Below are 21,654 nucleotides of genomic sequence, written 5' to 3'. Positions count from 1 at the left end.
AGCCTAATATCCGAGAGATGTAGTGGAATGACACATGAATAAGGTGTGTTTAGATTTAAAATTAAATTAAAAGATGAAAAATAATGTCATAAAGATGTTGTAGTGGAGTGTTAGACAGATGAGGTGAGGTGTTTGGTATAAAATTAAATTAAAAGACTAATAAATAATGTCATCTTTATTATGAGGAAGATGTTTTAATAAATATTTAAATGAAAAAAATTATGTTAAATTAAGAAAGTAATAAAAATTGAAAATTAATAATAAAAATAAAAAGTTAGTTGAATCCAATTTGTTATCTTTGTCTTTTTTTTTGTAAGTCAGATATGTATATTATAGAAATAAAATATGTTACAAAAAAGTCTGCCGTAGCAGAACGACCCTTAGATTTACCATTGAAAACATGCTGATAACCAGCCCTGAGCTTTCAAAACTAAGCTGCACACCACGCAGGGCGGCTTTCTCTTAGAACTGTTATTTAACGCCACGACACTATCAAAACTTGGACAGAGACAGAGTGACATTACTAACATGCATAAGGCCGAAGCCATGACAGAAACAGAGAAATAGAGAAACATAGCTAACTAGCATAAAGCCGAGGCCATGACAGAAGACATAAGACATCCATAAAAGAAACTAAGGGAAACCGCCGGGGCGAGGAAAACCGCCAATGCGACTGACTGTGTCTAAGCCCACGTCCAGAACATGCTTGTCAACTCTGGCCTGCATGTCTTGCATGGATTGGAATTCCTGTGCCTCCTTCATCTTTTGCTCCTGTATCAGGGGGTCCGGGCTCAGAGTTTGCCGAAGAAGCCTGATGAGCAGGGTCAGTTTCTTGTTGACGGTTTCCACAGCATCATGCACTGTAGAAATTCTTCGATCCAGCGAATCATGGATTTCATGGAATTTTGCTAACTGCTCCTCCGTAGTGGAATTCCCCTTCCCAGCTTGCTGCTTCCCGTCCTCCTTTGAATCCAGGGCCTTCGCAAGGAGAGTTTTGATTCTCCAACTCTCCGCTTTCGTCCGAACATACTGAGTGCTCTTTTGGAAGGAGTGCCCGGGTCATGTAACCAATCAACCTCCTCCGCAATGATCCCCCCTGGTCGCTGATCTTCTTCCTCTTTCACAGCAGCTTCTAGTTCCGCGATCTTGCGTTTGCTCCTGGTTGCTGCTCGGGTCTCATACATGTTCTGCGCAGTCCGAAGTTCATGCTGGGCCGCCGAACATCTACAGCTCCCCGCCTCCATACTATACACTCTGAACTTGTCGCTGTGAATCCTTCTACGGGCAGGAAAGTGGTAGTCTCTCGCAGTGCTATAAACAGAGGTGAACGAACCAGAGCTGCGGCTCTCTGTTAAATAGTTGTTGTCCATGGAGTTTCCCATAATGCGCTTTTCCTTTCGCTGCAGAGTGGAGGTACTTTCGTTATTAATACGAAAGATATCCGCACAAGACCCACATCTCCTTCCTGACCTAACATAAATGTAGCTGCATGCCTTCCCGTTACGGTTGAGCCAGCTGTCCTTTCCTCGCAAGCGGATTCTACGGAGTCCCTCGTGGCATGAACCATATTGATAATTTCCATATTTGGCCTTCTCTTGCCATAATGACCACCGCCGCATCTGTCTAGTCGTCCAGCTCCCGTGATGAGAGCCCAATCTGTTACCGGAAACATCAGGAATGCGGTCCCAGATGCAAGCACCGACGCCGGTCAAGCCCGGTCGGTGTCGTGTAGATCTTGCTGTGCCAGCTGTAAGCATCTCGTCTTCAGGTTCGGGCAGTCCACTTCCTCCCAATAGCTGTCCCACCCCTTGTCCTGATTGTCCACGCCACAATTCGCAAGGTAGTCCGCCAACCCATTCGCCTTACGCCTTACCGCATGAAAAACTAAACCTCTCATTCCAGCCATTAATTCTGCGATATTCTCCGTCACCTTGGCGAGCCGCCAATGTTTTGTGGCTTTGTTCGCCTTGGTTCCTCCCTGAATTCTCTTAGCTGTTGAAATAACCAGAGATGAATCCCCTTCCACAATTACATTGCAGATTTGTAGGGATTTTAAAATTCTCAAACCATGCTCGAGCGCTGCAAATTCCGTCTCATTATTTGTGCTCTCCCCAAGCGCTCTGTAATATATGTGCAGAATTTCTCCATGCTGGTTACGTAATGCACCTCCAATTCCTGCCATGCCGGGATTGCCCCTCGAGGCCCCATCAAAATTTAGTTTCATTCCACCTTCCGGTTTATAGATTCCTCTTCGACGAGGCACATAGGGCATCTTGAGGGTCCCCTGAAACCTTTCTTGCATAGGTTGTCCCAAGTTAAAGTCTTGTTTCGCATTAAAAGCCAGAGGAAGGTCCTGACTTTCGGCCAGAATAGGCTGTCCCACACTTTGCTATACCATGGCACGGCTTCTACCTGTTCTTCCTTTTCAATTAAATCCCTAGCTTCTTTTAATGAAAAATTACCATTACCTTTTAAACCCCATCTTAGCTTATCATCCTCCTCAGTTTTTCGAATCTTTCTTTTGAGGATTCTCTCATTGAATTGCTGAAAGCTCTCGTTGTTCTCCTCTGTATTCCCAGGGTTTAAATTGATCCAATCCCTCCATATCGGATCCCTGCTGCTTTGGGTCCAATATTGATTGACTCTGTATCGACCCTCGTTTTGACTTGTTCTCTTGAGGAGAGAAAGCTCTGGGGTATCCAGTTTAGGGAATTGCTGCCATGCATCTTCCCAGAACATGGCAAGCCTTCCATTGCGAATCTCCCAAAAGTTGTTCTCCTGTACTAAGCTCCTGTTATTTCTGGCATGGTTCCATATTGACGATCCTTCCGGGACTTCCTGTAGTCTTATGAGATCCTGAGTATCACAGTCTGGAATGTATTTTTCCTTCCAATGCCTCGCCCAAGGTAAATTGGGTTCTTTGATCCATTTCCACCATATCTTAGCTCCACAGGTTCTGTTGACCACAGACGGATCAACTAAGTTTAGCCCCCCCTTAGATTTTGGCTGGCAAAGCTTGTTCCAAGCCACCAATGCCCATTTCTTCTTATCCCCATTCCCATTCCATAAGAAGGATCTCTATATGTTTCTCATTTGTTGCAAGATACCCTTGGGGGCTGGAAGAATAGAAAGTAAATATTGCGGGATTGCCTGCAAAACTGCCTTGGTTAAGATGAGTCTACCCACCAGGTTTAGGGCTCTGTTCATCCAGTGCCTGCACTTTTTCTCCATGTTGGCCAGAACCTTCTCCCAGTGAGTTTTCTGCCAAGGTTTCAAAGTCAGGGGGGCCCCTAGATATTTCGAAGGCAGGGAACCAATCCTGAATCCAAGAAGCTGGGATAAGTGAGCTTGAATTGCTGGATGAGTGTTGAAAAAGAAGATTGTGGATTTGGAAAAATTAATCTTCATGCCAGAGGCTCGGCTAAAGAGATCAAGGATACCCCTATAAGCCATAGCCTCCTTCACTGTGGGGGTACCATGTAACATGGTATCGTCCACGAACTGTTGATGTGTTGTGGCTGGTAACGATCTAATTGGTTGCAGACCTTTTATAGATCCTTCAGCTTTTTTCTTGGCTATGATTCTGCTTAGGCCCTCCATTAGGATAACGAATAGGAAAGGGGATAGGGGATCCCCCTGTCTTATTCCCCGCGAAGGAGTAAAAGGAGCTGAGGGAGCACCATTGACAAGGATTGAATATCTTGGAGATTTGATGAGAGCAAGTATCCATTTGATCCAGGTCCTACAAAAACCAAATGCCTCCAAAACAGCTTCAAGGTACTTCCAGCTAACTTTGTCATATGCTTTTGATAAATCTAATTGCATTAGCATTCCTGCTTCTTTTCTCGAATGAAGTGAGTGAATCATCTCCTGCACTAGCAAGATGTTATCTAGAATTTGTCTACCCTCAACGTAACCCGACTGCTCTTCCAAGATGATACCAAGAAGAATCGACTTTAGTCTGTTAGCTATGACTTTTGAGATAATTTTATAGATAACATTACAAAGGGCAATAGGTCTGAATTTATCAGGTGTCTTTGCTTCTTCAACCTTAGGAATGAGCGCTAAAAAGGTGGAGTTGAGGGATTTTAGAATAGTACCTAAGCATCTGGAATCCTCAACTACCTCCCATACCTCCTGTTTAACAGTGTTCCAGCAAGCCTTGTAGAAGTTGATGGGAATCCATCTAGACCTGGTGCTTTATCATTAGGCATACTCTGGATTGCTTCCTCCACCTCCTCTAGAGAGATTTCTCTGCAAAGGGCCCAATTTTGATCTGAGGTAATGGATTTAGGAATGGCTGCTGTAATTTCCCTAATGGCCTCCTCTCTATTTGTGGGTGGTTCCTGTGCAATTGAGCTGAAGTGATCCGAGAGCAGAGCAGATATATCATTGTGATTTTTTAATATCTCCCCTGCATTGTTTTTCAACTCAAGAATCCTGTTAGCACTTCTATGGTCTAGAGCCGACCTGTGAAAAAATTTCGTATTTTGCTCCCCCTCTTTGAGCCACTGGACTCTGGATTTCTGTTTCCAAAGTATCTCTTCTTGAATACATCTTCTGTGCCATTGCTAAGAAAGAACTTTTTCCTGTTCCATCGCTTCGGCACTGTGGTTGCCTGTTGCCCCTTCTCTGTGAATCTGTTCTAGTTTATCCTCTAGAATGGCTTTCTCCTGGATTATATTTCCAAAAACCGTTCGGTTCCATTCTTTGATCTTTTCTTTGGTTGCTTTCAGCCTCTTTTGGAGATTGAACATTTTGGATCCTCTTGCCTCCAAAGGTTCAGCCCACCATTTCTCAACCATCTTGAGGAAGTTAGGGTGGTCTAACCAGAATTTTTCAAATCTGAAAGGTTTGTTCCTTGGAGTCCCCTGAACTTCAACAATAAGCGAGATCGGCCAATGATCCGACCCTCCACTGGGAAGGATATCTGATTCTGCTGTTATGCCATCCATTATAATGCTTTCTGAGATTAAAAATCTGTCTAAGCGAGAAGCTATCAGCCTATCTCCCCCCCTTCTGTTGTTCCAGGTAAACATGCCACTCTTGGGGTATATATCTACCATTTTGACAGTTTCAATGAAACTTGTAAAAGCTTCCGCATCCCTATTAAGTTTCCTCAGACCCCCTTTTTTTTCCAGAAGGGTGGTTATCATATTGAAATCACCCCCCAATATACACTTAGACCTTGGATATCTTTCAATAAGTTTGGTTATTGAATTCAGAAAATTTATTTTATCTTCTAATTTCTGAGGACCATAAATGTTGATGCAAAGGAAGGAACCAGAGTTACCTGTGGGTTGAAAAACCACCGCTATGAAGTGTTTGTTCGCCTCAGCTGATAAAATCTGGATTTCTCTTGTATCCCAAATAGTAGCCAGGCCTCCTTCTCGTCCCTGGCTCTCAATCTCTAAAACTTCTAAATTTCTTCCAAGCTTTCTACAAAGATTGTTGATACTAGAGCTGCTGCATTTAGTTTCTTGTAAAAACATGATCTCTGGTCTGTATTTCTGGATTTTTCTCTTTAAGATCCTGTGTTTTGCCGGGCTGTTAAGCCCTCTTGCATTCCACGAGATGATCTTCATATTTAACTGATTTTCATTGGAAGGACTGGAAGGCGCTAAGCGCCTTCATCTTCCCTGAATTTATCATTATCATGCCTAGCTCCTGTAGAACTTCACCACTAGTTCTACGGCCTCTTCTTTTCTTCTGCTTCGAGCTGGATGATTTCCATAAGAGACTTTTCGAATGGAAGCTGTTGCCTTTCACTATACCTAGCTTCCTGTTCTGCTTTTCTAATTCTGCTTTTTGCCTTGCTATGAACAGGTCGTTTACCTTCCTGATTTCTTCTTCCGATGCATTCTCTATTCCTCGGGCCTTCCAGTTCTCAGCAATTACTGGTAGGTTCATCCCCTCCCTGGCTAGTGCCTCTTCCCATTCTTGATCCTCGCTTCCGCCATCACTGGTGAGCATGTCAGTTTCTTCTTCTGTTTCCTCTGTTCTCTCCTGCATTTGAACTTCATTGTTGAGGTCCCCTTCATCCGTTCCTTCCCTGGGTGGTTCTTCCTTTTCATCCTGCCCTGCATCTGATGCTAGGGTTTTGTGCTTATCCTCCGAATCTGTTTCAAGATCTAAGATCAAAAAAGGGTTGCTGTGGTTGTTTCTGTCTGTGTTACCTTTAATGTTCTTCCTTCTATTTGCTCTCTGTCTAGACTTGGGTTTTATGAAGGTTTCTTTGTCTTTGTGGGCTTGTGTTGTTTCGGTTTCTACTTCCTTCCGAATCAGAGGACAATCTCTCATCAAATGCCCGTGTTCATGACATTTGCGACACCGGAAGGGAATCTGTTCATAATCTATGGCCTGAAAGTAATCCTCGTCCCTGTATTCCAGCCAGAGCCCCTCATGCAGTGCCCCGGAAACATCCATTTCAACACATATTCTGGCATAAGATGTATATCTCTTTTGTAATGTTGCTTCCGAGGCCTTGATAAATGTTCCCAACTGGTCACCAATTTGTTTCAAGGCATTCAGACCCCAATAATCTATTGGGAGAGAGAACAAACGAATCCAAACTGGGACTTGGGTGAAAGATTCTTTTTCTGGGGCGAAGTTTGGTTTCCATGGTCGCATGTACAGGCCAGCTGAAGCCAGAAAGTATGGACCACCCTCAAAAATTCTATCCTTGTCTTCTAGGTTGGAGAATACAACTGTGAAGAAACCCTTGGCTCCCAGATGAAGCTTAACATCCCCTCTCGGCTTCCATTGTTGTCTGATCCAATGACAAAGAGTCCTTTCAGATGGCCAAATGCCCATAAATTTGCAAATGACAGCATGCTCTGCCATGTGCTCTCTGTAAGCCTGAATCTCTGGGTCAGTTATTACTACCCTGAGGTTATTGGTCTTTTTGGGTTTGCAGACCCCATTTGATGCAGAGTGTATATTGGGTCTTGTGCTTGTCTCTCCTTCCTTTTCCGGCTTTCCTTGCCTGTTGTCAGTTTGCTCCCTATCTTCTTCAGCTTGTCGCTCCTCGTTTTCTGATGATTTAATTATTGAGGTTACTTTGTCTTTTGTTACTATCAGGCTTTCACCCACTATGCCATTGCCTTCCGTTGTGTTGTCTAGCTTGTCAGTTTCTCCTTGTATTTTCTCCTTATTTCTTCTGCCATTCTGCTTGTTATTGTCAAGCCCTGAGATCCTGACCCCTTCATACTTATTTTGTCTTTGCTTCTGCATGATTATCTGTTTGAAAGTAGGGGTCCCACTGGACCCCTCTGCCCCCATTCGGTCGGTCAGCTCTTGACCTTTGCGATACAGTGCTGTGAAACGAGAGGTAACTGCTTCCAGCCCTGCACAGTAATCAGCACAAAGGAAACCCTAAAATCGCCCTCGGCTCCTCTGCAGCTCCCGTTCCCCTCAGACCCCCACCAGGTTGAAGTATAATTTGTTATCTTTGTCATATTGCAATTTTAAATTAATAAATTTTTAAATTATTTTTTAAAAATAAAAATAAAATAAAAAATATGATATTAATTTTACATTAAAAACAAATGATGATTCACGTAGCTAAGTATGATAATTTAAAACTTTTGGTTTATATTTAAATATCATCCATATAAATACTTAATGCTTCTAATAATCAACATTATAATTTAGTACATATAATAATCGATACTATAATCTATAGTAGGTAATCAACACTATAATCTATAGTATGTATATCTCATCAGAATATATAGAACATGTCAAATAAAATTCTATGTGAATAATGTATCTAATTATGTGACATGGTAATGGTTTTGATAGAATTAAAATGAAAAATATATATAGAAATGTTAAATTTATATTTAATATAAAAAAATTATCAAGATTAACATAGATTCATCTTAAGTACATATCTATTAGACATATCTACTAAGTGTCTAATAGGATAGAATCTTTGGAGATACAAATATTTCTTGAAGTTTTTTTATTGTATTTATCAAGGAATTGTGTAATAAAATGTCTCTTCTTTATATATAATAAAATATTTATTTTATTATTGCATTGTTAAATATTATAATGTTGATTAAATATACGGATAAATGTAATTAGTTAGTGTATTTGTGCAGAAAATATATTAATTCATGTTTATGTTAAGATGTACTAATTATGATATAAAAATCAATATAAATTAAAAAAATATTTGGTAAGAAGTTGCACTAAATATTTATGACATGGATAAATTTATGTGGTCTTTCTAGTAGGGTTGTATTTTGACCATTTCATTTAGTAATTCATTACATTAAAAAGAATTCACTCATGTTAAGACTTTGTGTTCTTCATATGGGAACAATCGTAGAGCTGCTTTGATGACTTAAATTCTAGTGGGTTATAGTATTTTAAACTACATGATATTCCATTAATAAACAAATTAGAAATTAACACTAAAACAGTTCATTCTAAATAAATATAGTATTTGATACTACTTACGAAATAATGTGTTTAAATGAATCTTACACATTAATGTGAATGGTTCTAATAAAAAAACATGTTATTGCAAATGAATATAGTATTTGATACCTGCTTATAAAATAATGTTTTTAAATAAATATTACACCTTAATATGAATGGTTCTCCTTAAAAAAATATATTATTTTTTACAAAATATATATTGTTTCCATTAATGCTATTATTAGTGCATTATTATTACAATAATTTATAGTGTAGTGTACAAGGTGATATAAACAAAGATGCATTTACATGTGTAATATTCATAAATGTTTTCACTAATATTCATAAATGTTTTCACTACATAATATAGGGACCAAAGATTCATGATATATATAATAGGTACTATGCATAATAAAATGAAATATTATTGCATATATGAAACTATGATGGTCTTGTGTATTATTGATAGAATCATTATAATGTTTTTACTATCTAAAATAAGTATGAGAATTTGAAAAATGTGATATATATATATGGTTAATATAAACATTTTGAAATTCTAGTGTATTTTATTAGATATAATTTGTGCCTCTAGGTATGAAAAATATAGTCAGTTAAAATTTTTAGTTGTAGTGAAAATATATTCATATTCCATTAAAATATTCTCTCAATAATCTTGAGAATGAAACCTACAATTAAGAGCAGAAATAAAACCTACCATTGTGTTGTGCTGTACAACAACCCCCATTTCATAAAATTTTTATTTTCAAAACTATAATATGAAATGGGTCCCTTTTAGATTAAATTGGTATCAACTTATCATTATTCAAAAGGTCTGAAAAGAAATAAAACATTATAAACCTTTTTGATAAATCACATAATCGGTCTTATAATAAAAAATGAATAATCCTTTATTATTGCGATAAAGCGATCGCAAGATCGCATATCGCAATAACAAAGGATGCATGACATAAGACCCATTGGTTTTCCCCGATGCGACAATGCACAAATGACTATCGGATATTGGGAAGGCAAGTGATCATAACAAAAGGCCCCTCTCTTTGCTCTGATGCGATATCGCTATCGGCGATTGGGGAATGTAGCATGCATGCATCTAAAGCCCTCGTTTAAAAACTCCCGATGCGAATTGGCAATATCGCTATCGGTGATTGGGGATTCCGAAAGGACACCAATATAACAACTTAAGCATTCCTCCGATCGCCGATTGTGATAAAGCTAGGCGCAGATTTCAAAAAGGATTGATAAGGCCAGGATATATTATGGTTAATTAGTATTAAAGGCCTTTCTCTTCCCGATAATGATTCACTTACGCTCAACCACGAAAACATCAGAGCCACGCTTAAATGAATTATTCGGCCAATCAACGATATGATGAGCATTTAAAGGATTGACAGGTTTAAACGACCATTTAATGAAACAGTAAGGCTAAAATCTCTTCAGAGATTGTATCCGCGGCCACCTTAAGTTAATCCTCCATTATTCATTGATTAATATATCTTGTTCGTATTTAGTTTGCACCACCAATTCTCTGCATTACGTTCATTTTATCTCCTGTGCAGAGCTCCTCCGAAGCAGCAAATTCAAGCCAAATGGGGAAGAAATCTAAGAAAACTGGAACAGCTTCAGCTTCCGCAGTAACAGGACAACACATTGCCGATCTAGGACCAAGTAAAAAGGGACTGATCTCGAGCACCACATGTCTAGGACTCGGTAAAACTACTTGGCTGAGCATCTATAATTTGATTGAGGTCGAAGAGCCTCAGGTAACAACAGTGCAAGCCACAGCAGACCCGACCCAGAAGTCTGATGCTACTCTAAAGGATTTAGCTGACTTTTACCTTCAACGGATAGCAGCCCGAGAGCAAATTCTTCCATATACAGATGTGGTAAGATGGGCAATTGAAGAAATCCCAATTACAAACAAAACATTTTTCACCATCGACGGGAGAGTGTTCGGCTCGTTTCAACCCGATGATTTGAGGCAAATGTACCATTTGCCTGCGCCAGAGAGGAAGTACAACAAAGCATTTCTGGAGAAATTTAGAAATGAAAATGACATTGAATCAGAACCTATACGGGATTGGAGGTAAAACCCAACGAAACACAAGCATGAGTCTTCGGGTAAGTACTCTGTCGATTCCTTGTGTTCTCCTTATTGTTATGTCGGAGTAATGATGTGTAGGATTTGGGGGTTACATGATTCCTCAAACTTCACTATAGAGATGGTACCTTTAATGGAAGCAGCGTGCAATAGTGAAATAATGGATTGGGGGAATATAGTGTCTGATAAGTTAGCAACATCTGTTCTTGAATTCAGAAACAAATCCCGCGTTACTGAAAGGTTCATTCCCCCATTTTACTATAGTGCCTACGTCTTGGATACCCTCTGTTTTAATTCCAAATTTCCTGTGCTGGGGTGGAGATGGACTCCACAAGACCCCATGTCCATTCATATATACCACCAGAAATTGTGGAAAGCCCACTATAAACACCACTTATATCAAGTTTGCAATGGATTCATGTTACCCATTCACTATGCCATTTTTGACAAACCTGCTCCTAAGATTTCCTCACAAGCAGAGATTGAATTGACAGTCATAGGGAGATGGTTCAGAGAAGAAAAATTCACCTATGTAAGAGTTTTCGGCAGTCATGCCAAGCCTCATGTCCTCCCCTTATATACACCCGACAAACTGTTGGCCCGAGAGATAGCATATCAGCTTAGATCTGAAGGAGTTACACAGACTCTAAGGAATAAAAAGAAGCAGGTTTGGCCTCCTTTTTCTCTAAGGTGTGGCATTTACGCTCTGCATGACTATAAACATGCAGAGAAAGAAGCTAATAAGATTAATACACTGAATCTCGCCACTCTTCCTAACAGGCGATTTGATCCAAACAAAGTTGCCTACAATGCACTTGAACAGGCAAAACTCACTAAATTTAAACATAAATATGATGAGTTTGATGACCTGTTCTCCTCAGCCGAGTCGTTATTTCAGGTTCAAAAGCTAGCCAGAATGAGATATCACGACGACGGGTTAGTTGAATTTAACAGACTTAGAGAGCAGAGGTTGCAAACTCTGCCTCTAGATCTGTTAGCAATGGCCCCGATGACACAGTCAAGCGAGCCTGAACAGTGACTTACCAATAACCTTCTGCTACATCAGAAATTGTTGGAGAAATCCAAACAAAAGAACAGGAGGAAGTGCCGAGGAAAGAGCAGGAGGAAGTACAGAGGAAAGAGCAGGAGCAGAGTAGCGCGGATGTGAAGGTCGATGCCCAAATTGACCCGAAGTTGCTCCAGGAATGGCAGTAATTCGATTCAATCATAAGCAATCTTGAAAGCTCAAAGGAAGCCGATACATCCAAAGCGGCTGATACACAGGATACAACATCAAAAGAGGTTCCAAGTGGAACCAGCGGCCTACCCCCTTCTACAGAAATAGAGATAATTCCCAAAGATCCTTCGGATCAAATCATTTTTCAAGTGGAGGATATACCTCCATTGGATGTCTTTTACAGCCCAAAGCACAGGGCTGTAGTAAAGTGACAGCGGAAAAGGTGAAGGATTGATCAACCTTCCCTATTCCCTGAACAAATAGTGACAACCAATGTGGTTTGGAAAGAGGAGTTTGATCCTTCTGATGACCTAACAAAATTGTCCCAATATGCTGGAGCCTATTCGGCGGCCACCATGGACAAGGCATCAGAAGTGAGTAATCTGTTAAGAGAAAAGGACCAAGCAATCGCTTTGCTACAAGCACAGTTATCGGAGGCACAACAGAAAGCAGAGCAACTCGAACAGCAGTTGTCTATGCAGCAACAAATTAATAATCAATTGAATAAACAATTGCAGGAAGAGAAACAAAGGATTGATTCAAGTGCAATTCAAAAGCAGAAAGAGTTGTCGGAAGCATTGGCAAAATTGAAAGCAGTGAATGAACAGATGGTGAAGTCAAAAGATGAGCAAATTGCTCAATTATCAGGCCAAATAGAAAAGTCCAAGAATCTTCCGCAGCCTGCCGAGTTCAGAGCAGAAGCACTACAGATTAACAAAGCATTGGTAACACAAATAAGACTATTATGTCAGAAAATCGCTCAAGCAGAACCCCTATGTGACATAACAGCATCAATAATCGATAAATCAGTTGATGCTAGAACAGACTTGGAGCAGGCCGATGAAACCTTGACCAATTTTCTTGATTGGCAAGACACTGATGAGGGACAGGCAGCTAATTTTCCAAAAATCTTAGAATCCTATAAAGAGATCCTATTTATGGAATGGCAGTCCGAGTTAATAAAGGCAGAGAGAGCAGTTTCCAGATGCAAATTAACCACAAGTAATTTGGTTGAATTGATTAATGATACTCTCTACTTATCTAATATGATCTCTTAATGTACCCCAGGAAATTACTATCGGCTAAAACATTGGAGCAATCATGTTATCAAGAGTTGGAAAAGAATGGGAGATTGATCGCAGGTATTAACAGTTTGACTTGGGACACCTATTGGTTGTTCCTGGTAAAACCATACAGCCAGAGAGCCGCCCTCAAGTGCCTAACAGATGCAATCGGGTGTATCATTCCCGATATACAAGCTGCCACCTATGCTGCTCAACTCAATTCTCGTCTCAGCCGCCCTCCAGAAGTGGAACCAATGCTAGCAATATGCCAACTCAGGTCGAAAGGCAAACAGCCAAAGTGATGAATCATGCTGCCGAATGCCACATTGCTATGAGGAAGATACTCCCAATCAAGTTGTACCAATTAAGTAGCGTTTTATTTTTATAGTTAGTTAGTTTTAATCAAGTATTTATAGACCCTTCCAATGCATTGGAAAGGGTCGTAAGTTTTTGTATATGACTTAAACTTGAAGTTGCACTACTGTACTTCAGGCATATTTTTTTATAAAGACTGGGCCAATTATTCCAATTTTGATAATGAAGCTTTTATGTGGATGTGCACTACTGCCTTTATTTAAAAGTATTTCTGAGTCGGAAGAAGGAATTCAAATAGCGATTGATGTTGGGAATGATTTGCAGCTCATATGGTACTACTATCTATGTCTGAGTTCATTCTTTTTATGTGAATTGTTGTTTGATCACTCTTGCTATTATCGGATATATGCGTGTGTTTTTAACAACATTCTTTATAATTTCCACTACTGGATGTTTACAGCATGCTCTTCTTTTATCATACTTGTATCGGTAATATAAAAGGATAAGTGTAACAATGTTTTGTTAATCACTTTGTTCAACTATTTGAACAAAGCAATCATTAAGTGAATGAATGTCTAGGTTTATTGTGTAGAGTCATCTATATGCCTATCGATGAACAGAGATCATCAAGCGTTGCACTTAAAAGAATAGAAGCCTCCTCGGATAGAATAATCATTTATGTTTTCACTGTTAGATTAAGTCATCCACTCATTATCATTTATTAGAAAACCAATCACTCATCCATCCCCTTTTATTCATTATTGGGAAACTGGTCCCATTATATCCAATCAGAGCCACCATCCCAAATGGAAAAGGAGTTGTATTAAGGTCCAGACCGGATGGTTATCCCCCAATGTTGATACAACGATTTTCGGGGCATCAACATTTTTGGCGCTAGAAGGAGGGCCTAACTATGAATGGCGAGCAAATCCAAATCTACAGACCATTCTAAGAGTAAATCTCCCTCCACATCACCTCGTACTTCCCAATTGCATGCTGGTTCTCCAGTATCCAAGCAAGAAGAAGAGGAATCAACTACCACTGCTCAAACCCACAACACTCCAGAACGATTAAGTCCTGAGTCCCCTGAAGTTCAGTTACTCATCCATAAACTTCAAGGCTTCTCAATATCACCACAGAAATCTGAAGTATCTCAAAGCAGTGAGACTTTGCAATTCAATCTACCTCATCCTCTCACTAGACTTCAGAGCGAAAAGCTCGGTATTGAACCTACTGAGCTACCCTTACCTAAAAGGAAAAGGGCAAAGAAGAACACTGAAGGATCTGACAGTGAAGCATTTTCATCCACATCCTCCATCTCATCTTCCCCAGTGCGAAGTCAACCATCCACTCCCTCATTACACATTGTTGTTCATCAGGGATTAGGAACTTCAACATCCCAACCGGCTCAATCCTCAATATCAATCCCTTCCCAAACATCTGGAATTTCATCAGCCATCTCATCCACTACTAGTGTTTCAATGGCAAATCCATGGAATAGACCTGGTGCGGTCAATATGCCTGCACCATTACATGCATTACCTGATGCTCCTGAAAAATGGCTACCCAAGTTTAACCCAGATGATGGAATACAAGCTGAGGAACATATTAATAACTTCATGTTATCAGTTAATTTGAAAGGAGTAACAGAGGAAGATGTTGTCGTTAGGCTTTTCCCTTATACTTTGCAAGGATCAGCGGGATCCTGGTATTTTTCCCTGCCTTTTGGATCCATTACCAGTTGGACCACTTGCCAAGAACAGTTTCTCACTAAGTATGGTAATGATAGATCTTTAGCCACATTTATCAATGATCTCTCCAATCTTAGGATAGAGCATAGAGAACCGATTAAAGAATTTAATGCGCGATTCAATAAACTCTTGAATAAAATCCCAACGGCCTCCAAACCAAGTGAGCAAATCAGAAGTGAATGATATATAACTGCCCTACATGCCAATATAGCTATTTTTGTAGACAAGGCCGGAAAACCAACTTTAGCTGAAAACATGAAAGAAGCACTTGCTGTGGAGAAACGTATTAATGCTCTAGAAAAGAAAGCTGCTCTTGAAGATAGAAAATCCAAAAAAATTTCTTTAAATGATGATTCAAAGAAGAAAACCCCTAAAGATCCATATGATATGGAGGGTCTGCAAAAAGTCCTCAAGACTTTGTCGAATGAAATAGTTGAAATCAAAAAACAAGTATCAGAAACATCAACAAAAAGACCCTTTAGAAATTTCAAGAAAACCGAATCAAAAGCACCAAATGTTATATCTAATGCAGGTTCAGATCCTGAAGAAGAAGAAGAAGAGAAAACAATTTCACCAACTGATGAAGAAGAGGAAGTTGTTGAATGCCATGGAATGTGGGATTACATACTGCCTAACTCCGATACATAAATTGAACAAGAAGCTTTTCCTGTCACTACTAGGAGTAAAGGTGCCCCTGAACCCGTCCAAGTAGGTTCAAAGAAAAGAAGTGCAGGTGCTACTACTATAAAGGAAAAGGTATCCACAAAGAAGTCAGCTGCAACAGTTCCGCAAAACCAACCTTCATCCTCAAATATACCTTCAACATCTAAAACATTGGTAGTATCTGATTCAATGGATTACAATATTGTTGATGATATGAAGAAGACTAAGGCAAACATTACCATGTTTGAACTTAGCAAACTAAAACATCAGCAGAAATTGCTTCTCAAGGAATTGAATGTTGTTCCTTCTTCACCTCTTCCCAGTGCTAAAGCTGCAAATGATTAAGGTCAACCACCTTCTAGCAGGATTGAAGCGACTGATACGATTCTGATTGGAGACAGATCAAATTCCCATACTCCTCCTTTCCTCTTAACCTATGAGATTTATAATCGAAATCTACACAATTTTTTGATTGGCTCAGGGGCATCCTCAAATATAATGCCAGCTTCGGTTTGTTCCAAACTGAACATTGAGCCCCAAAAGTCCGCAAACATTGTGCAGTTAGATAGAACCAAGGTCCAGCTTTTGGGAGAGATTAACTCTGTAACTATCAGGTTATCGGCTGATCCACGAGTAGTTCAAAGAATTGATATCTTAATTGCTGATATACCTGAATTTTATGGTTTAATCTTGAGTAGGGATTGGTCTGAGAAACTCCATGGGTATATTTCTACTGATTGGTCCCACATGTGGCTACCCTACAAGGGAAAGCCAAATCAAATAAAAATCAATCGGGAGAAACATATGACCCACACTGTTACAGAATTTGAACAGGAAAATCAACCAATATCATTTAATAACAATATCTTGGGAAATTATTCATCTGAATCATTCTTTGGCAACTTCACAGCCCAACCATCTCCTTTCTCAGTAACCAATTTTACATCTCAGATTGAAAATTATTCACAAACAGATATCAAGATGTTTTAACAATACTTAGGAAACTGTAAATAAAATTGTTGATAATTCTTTATCTTGGTCACTATATTTTGATGGGTCTAAGTCTAGCGAAGGCTCGGGAGCAGGATGTATTTTGGTTAGCCCTCAGGGAGAAAAAATGATGCTGTCTTGTAGGTTGGAGTTTGAATAATACAGCTGAGTACGAAGCCTTAGTCCAAGGATTATACAAAGCCATTGGCTTCAAGGTTCAATATTTAAAAGTGTTTGGTGATTCAGAAATTATTATTAAACAGGTGAGAAATACGATTCATTGTCTTTCTAGCCACCTCAAACATTATCAGTCGCTGGTACAGGAACTCACCTCTCAATTTTTAGCATTCAATATTTCTTCCATCCCTAGGTCTCAAAATTCAGCAGCTGACTTGCTAGCCAATGTTTCTTCCAAACTCCTATTTTCCGAAGATTATAGCCCAGATAGATTTTCAGTAGAGTTGCTTTTTAGACCATCAATTCCTGACAATGTCACTAATTGGAGAGTGTTCAATCACGATGAAGACATCTTACAATTTTTTACTTCCGAAAAGTCCTACGATGACCAGATCATTGAGGAAAGTGAGCATGATCTTCAGATGAAAGAAAAGCACAAGGAAAACTCAATTCCAAAGCCTGTGGTTAAGCTTGAGGATCTTTATGATATTAAAGACATGTTTAAACTAGTGACCAATACAAAGCTTCAAAGTTCCACCTTAAGATTTGAATTGATAAATCTTGGCACTGAGCAGAACCCTCAAAACATTAATTTGGGATTAGGACTTTCTCTGGAAGAAAAGATAGCATTCATTAGATTATTAAGAAAAAATAAACATGTCTTCGCTTGGAAATATGACGATTTAAAAACATATGATGCATCTATCATCCAGCATACCATTCCAATGCTTTCTGAACAAAAACTAGTTCAACAAAAGTTGAGGAAAATACATCCGAACTTAGAGAGTCAAATAAAATCAGAACTTAATAAACTCTTGAAAGCTAAGATTATTTTTCCCGTTCGGCACTCAAACTGGGTCTCCAATATGGTGCCTGTTAGGAAGAAAAATGGCGACATTAGGATTTGTATAGATTTCAGAAATCTGAATAAGGCAAGCCAAAAAGATAATTTCCCATTACCTACTATGGAGCAGATACTCCATTCAGTAGCAGGTTCTGAGTTAATGTCCTTTTTAGATGGTTTTTCAGGATATAACCAAGTTTTGGTCCATCCTGATGACAGACTCAAAACTACCTTCAGAATGAAATGGGGAACTTATGCTTATCAGAAAATGCCTTTCGGACTTATTAATGCAGGAGCCACGTTCCAAAGAGCAATGGATATAGCTTTCAAAGGATTGATCAACAAAATAGTAGTTGTCTACTTAGATGATATTATTGTATTTTCTAAGAAGAAATCCAATCATTTGCATGATTTAAATCAAATCTTTGAACGCTGCAGAAGGTATGGTATTTCACTCAATCCCAAAAAATCCTTCTTCGCTCTTAATCAAGGAAAGCTCTTGGGCTTTATTGTTTCCAAAGATGGTATTTATATTGATCCGGATAGGATTAAAGAAATCTCTGAAATTCCTTTTCCTCATAATAAAAAATCCATGTAGTCATTTTTAGGCCAAATAAATTTTGTCAAGAGATTTGTTCCTGACTTTTCTCACATCATTTTACCATTACAAACTATGATTAAGAAAAATTCACTGTTTAGATGGGGATCAGCAGAAAAGGAAGCATTTGATTCAATCAAACAATCAATAATCAATGCCCCCGCTTTAAATACTCCTAATTTTTCTAATCATTTCACATTGTATACTATCGCATCCGATTCATCTTATGCAGCAGTACTCACTCAGATTAATGATCACAACTTGGAAGCACCGATTTCATTTTATAGTTCAAACCTGTAGGGTGTTGAACTGAATTATTCCAAAGTAGAAAAACAAGCCTTTGTTGTGTATAAAGCTGTCAAACATTACAGACCCTTCCTTTTAAAAGCCCATACAAAAGTTATAGTTCCTTTTCCTGCAGTAAGGCAATTACTAATCCAAAGGGAATTAGGTGAAAAAAGGGCAAACTGGGTTACAGCACTTCAAGAATATGACTTGGAAATCAAGCCAGCAAAGATTGTTAGAGGCCAAGGTTTTTGCAGGTTATTAGCAGGAGCATCCAACATTCAACAACCAGGTGATACAGAACATATCGAAGAAATCAACCAGATAAGTATTACTGATTCTGAATCACAATATGCAGACTTGATCTTTTATTTGAAAAATGGATATGCACCTCCTAACTTGTCTTATAAAAACAAAAGGGCCATTAGATTAAAAGAAAAAAACTTCACAATCATTGATGATGTACTTTTTAGGCAAAATTATGATTCAATTTTATTAAGATGCCTAGAAAAACTTGAAGCACAAAAGGTTTTGCAGGAACTACATGATGGACCAGCGGGAGGACATTTTGGAGCTGATACAACAGCCCACAAAATCATTCGTGCTGGATACTATTGGCCCACCCTGTTCAGAGATGCTCATGAATATGTAAGGAAATGCCGAAGTTGTCAAACTTCCAGTGGAAGACAAAGAAAGCCAGCTTTCCCTTTGCAACCAGTCAACATTGAACAACCATTTGAGCAATGGGGATTGGACATCATTGGAGAAATCACTCCACATTCGTCCAAACAGCATAAGTATATCCTTACTGCCACTGATTATTTACTAAGTGGGTTGAAGCGATTCCTTTAAAGACAACAAATTCTGAGGCAATTATGGAATTCATATATCAATTCATCATTACTAGGTTTGGTGTCCCAAATGCTCTTGTTTTCGATAATGCATCTTATTTTTCTGGAAATGTTATGTTTGAGTTCGCTATTAAAAGAGGGTTTAAATTGAAATATTCTGCAAATTACTATCCCCAGGGTAATGGTTTAGCAGAATCTACCAATAAAAATCTAGTTAAAATTATTAAGCGAACTATCGAATAGAATCATAAAAACTGGCACAAATCTTTAATATTCGCACTATGGGCTGATAGGATAACACAGAAGGCTTCCATAGGTTCTTCTCCATTCAATATTGTATATGGGAAAGAAGCAGTACTACCAATGAATCTTGTCCTTCCTTCTCTAGCCCTAGTTCAGTTTATTGAAGAAAGCCCCTCTTCTTCTATTCAACTTAGACATGATCAAATCTTAAAATTAGAGGAAGAAAGAGAAAAGGCCAAAATTACTCATGCAAAACATCAGCAAATTATCAAGTCATCTTTTGATTCAGCTTCATCCAGTTCAAAACAATTGCAAGTTGGTGATTTAGTTTTGAAATGGGACAAAGCCCATGAGGATAAAGGAAAACACACCAAGTTCCAGAAGATGTGGCTTAGACCATTTCAGATCTGCGAGAAGATAGGCCATTCGACATTCATATTACAAGATTTATCAGGCAAGAGAGATTCTCTTCCCGTTAATGGCCTCATCTTAAAGAAATTCTTCAATTGAGGAGGTAACCCCTTGTCCCTTTTTAGTTCAGTAGAATTTGTAGTTTGAAGGACCATTAGGAAATAAAGTTGTAAGGTATCTTCCATTGGCCTTTGCTGTATTGAAAAGTTGCTCAAAGAAGTAGTTTTGATATTTACTTTTAAATAGTAGAAGCCTTAAACAAAAGGGACAATTTCTAGGAAATTAGGTATATTCACATTTTGAAACCCCATTTCAATTTTTGTGAAATCTTCTCAAGATTTAGAAGTATTGTAAATCATTTTATGGTTTTCAAATTGCTCACAAAAAGGTTATCAATATCAAAGCAGAAAATAATTCAACTTCAGCATCTTCAACTCTTGCCCTGTCATCCATTCACTCTTAAGGAGAAAATTGTCCATCCCATTCATCAAATTTTATGATTACTTAGAGTGTAATTCTAAAATATTTGATATAAAAGATAAGGGGTCTTATTACAAGCCTGCTTACCATGATCATCGGGAAATAGTTTAACCGACATTACCAACACTGCATACCAAAATAGGGTAATGGCTTAGAATCATAAGACAAGGGGTCTCATCACGAGCCAACTTGTTCGGTTAGATTACTACCAGTGAATGGCATTGTCAAACAGCTGGCCACCAAACCAGGACAATGGCTTTTTATATTACAAAATAATAGAAAAGCAAAATACAAAATATGAAAGCATGTTTTGAATTCATTCTTTTAATCATACTCTAAAATGGATGGGATAATGGACAATAAAATGGTTAAAAGGTATCCCTGTCGAAACTATGAACGTTTGCTGGCAGCAGAGGCTCTACCTATGACAAAGGAGTCAATTAAAAAGGCTGAGTTGGAAAGGTTTTCTGTTTTATCATTATCAACCAATAGAGGCCAATTTAAAACTTAGAATGTATCTAATTTTAACAAGAGAAGAAATTAGCAAAAATAGCTTTTATTTTATTCGGAATGTATATATACCTAGTTATATTAGAATTTTCCTCTTTGATAAGATTCCTATTTAAAGAAAGTCTAAGTATTTCAATATTTCTTAGAGATAACTGTTTCTCCCAGCGAATCGCCAATTGTTGTGCTGTACAACAACCCCCCATTTCATAAAATTTTTATTTTCAAAACTATAATATGAAATGGGTCCCTTTTAGATTAAATTGGTATCAACTTATCATTATTCAAAAGGTCCGAAAAGAAATAAAAAATTATAAACCTTTTTGATAAATCACATAATCGGTCTTATAATAAAAAATGAATAATCCTTTATTATTGCGATAAAGCGATCGCAAGATCGCATATCGCAATAACAAAGGATGCCTGACATAAGATCCATTGGTTTTCCCCGATGCGATAATGCACAAATGACTATCGGATATCAGGAAGGCAAGCGATCATAACAAAAGTCCCCTCTCTTTGCTCCGATGCGATATCGCTATCGGCGATCGGGGAATGTAGCATGCATGCATCTAAAGCCCTCATTTAAAAACTCCCGATGCGAATTGGCAATATCGCTATCAGCGATCGGGGATTCCGAAAGGACACCAATATAACAACTTAAGCATTCCCCCGATCGCCGATTG

General features: G+C 38.6%; 2 protein-coding genes across 2 annotated transcripts; both read right to left on the bottom strand.

Moving 5' to 3' along the window:
• Positions 1-1,708: 1,708 nt before the first annotated feature.
• LOC149178412 (uncharacterized) lies at positions 1,709-2,182 on the bottom strand. The gene has a single exon (XM_089422080.1). The coding sequence runs from the start codon at positions 2,180-2,182 to the stop codon at positions 1,709-1,711; it is 474 nt and encodes a 157-aa protein (XP_089278206.1).
• A 38-nt stretch (positions 2,183-2,220) lies between these two features.
• Positions 2,221-4,569, bottom strand: LOC149178411 (uncharacterized). The gene is made up of 4 exons (XM_089422078.1): positions 4,471-4,569; positions 4,135-4,346; positions 3,143-3,742; positions 2,221-2,956 (listed from the first exon to the last, which is right to left on the bottom strand). The coding sequence occupies exons 1-4, from the start codon at positions 4,567-4,569 to the stop codon at positions 2,221-2,223; spliced, it is 1,647 nt and encodes a 548-aa protein (XP_089278204.1).
• Positions 4,570-21,654: the final 17,085 nt, after the last annotated feature.

Source organism: Pinus tabuliformis, chromosome 4_1, assembly GCF_031772625.1.
Source record: "Pinus tabuliformis cultivar Carrire ecotype Pingquan chromosome 4_1, CPIR1, whole genome shotgun sequence".
In the NCBI taxonomy this organism is placed as follows: Eukaryota; Viridiplantae; Streptophyta; class Pinopsida; order Pinales; family Pinaceae; genus Pinus; species Pinus tabuliformis.
This window is presented reverse-complemented; position numbering and strand designations above follow the sequence as displayed.

What these genes read in the sequence shown, in the direction of transcription:
- LOC149178411 (XM_089422078.1), bottom strand. Translation starts at nt 4,569, where the DNA reads ATGGCACAGAAGATGTATTCAAGAAGAGATACTTTGGAAACAGAAATC. An exon ending in AATACGAAATTTTTTCACAG is followed by an intron (nt 4,347 to 4,470) that starts GTCGGCTCTAGA and finishes TCAATTGCACAG; the next exon opens with GAACCACCCACAAATAGAGA. An exon ending in GCAGTTTTGCAGGCAATCCC is followed by an intron (nt 2,957 to 3,142) that starts GCAATATTTACT and finishes TGTGGTCAACAG; the next exon opens with AACCTGTGGAGCTAAGATAT.
- LOC149178412 (XM_089422080.1), bottom strand. Translation starts at nt 2,182, where the DNA reads ATGGCAGGAATTGGAGGTGCATTACGTAACCAGCATGGAGAAATTCTG.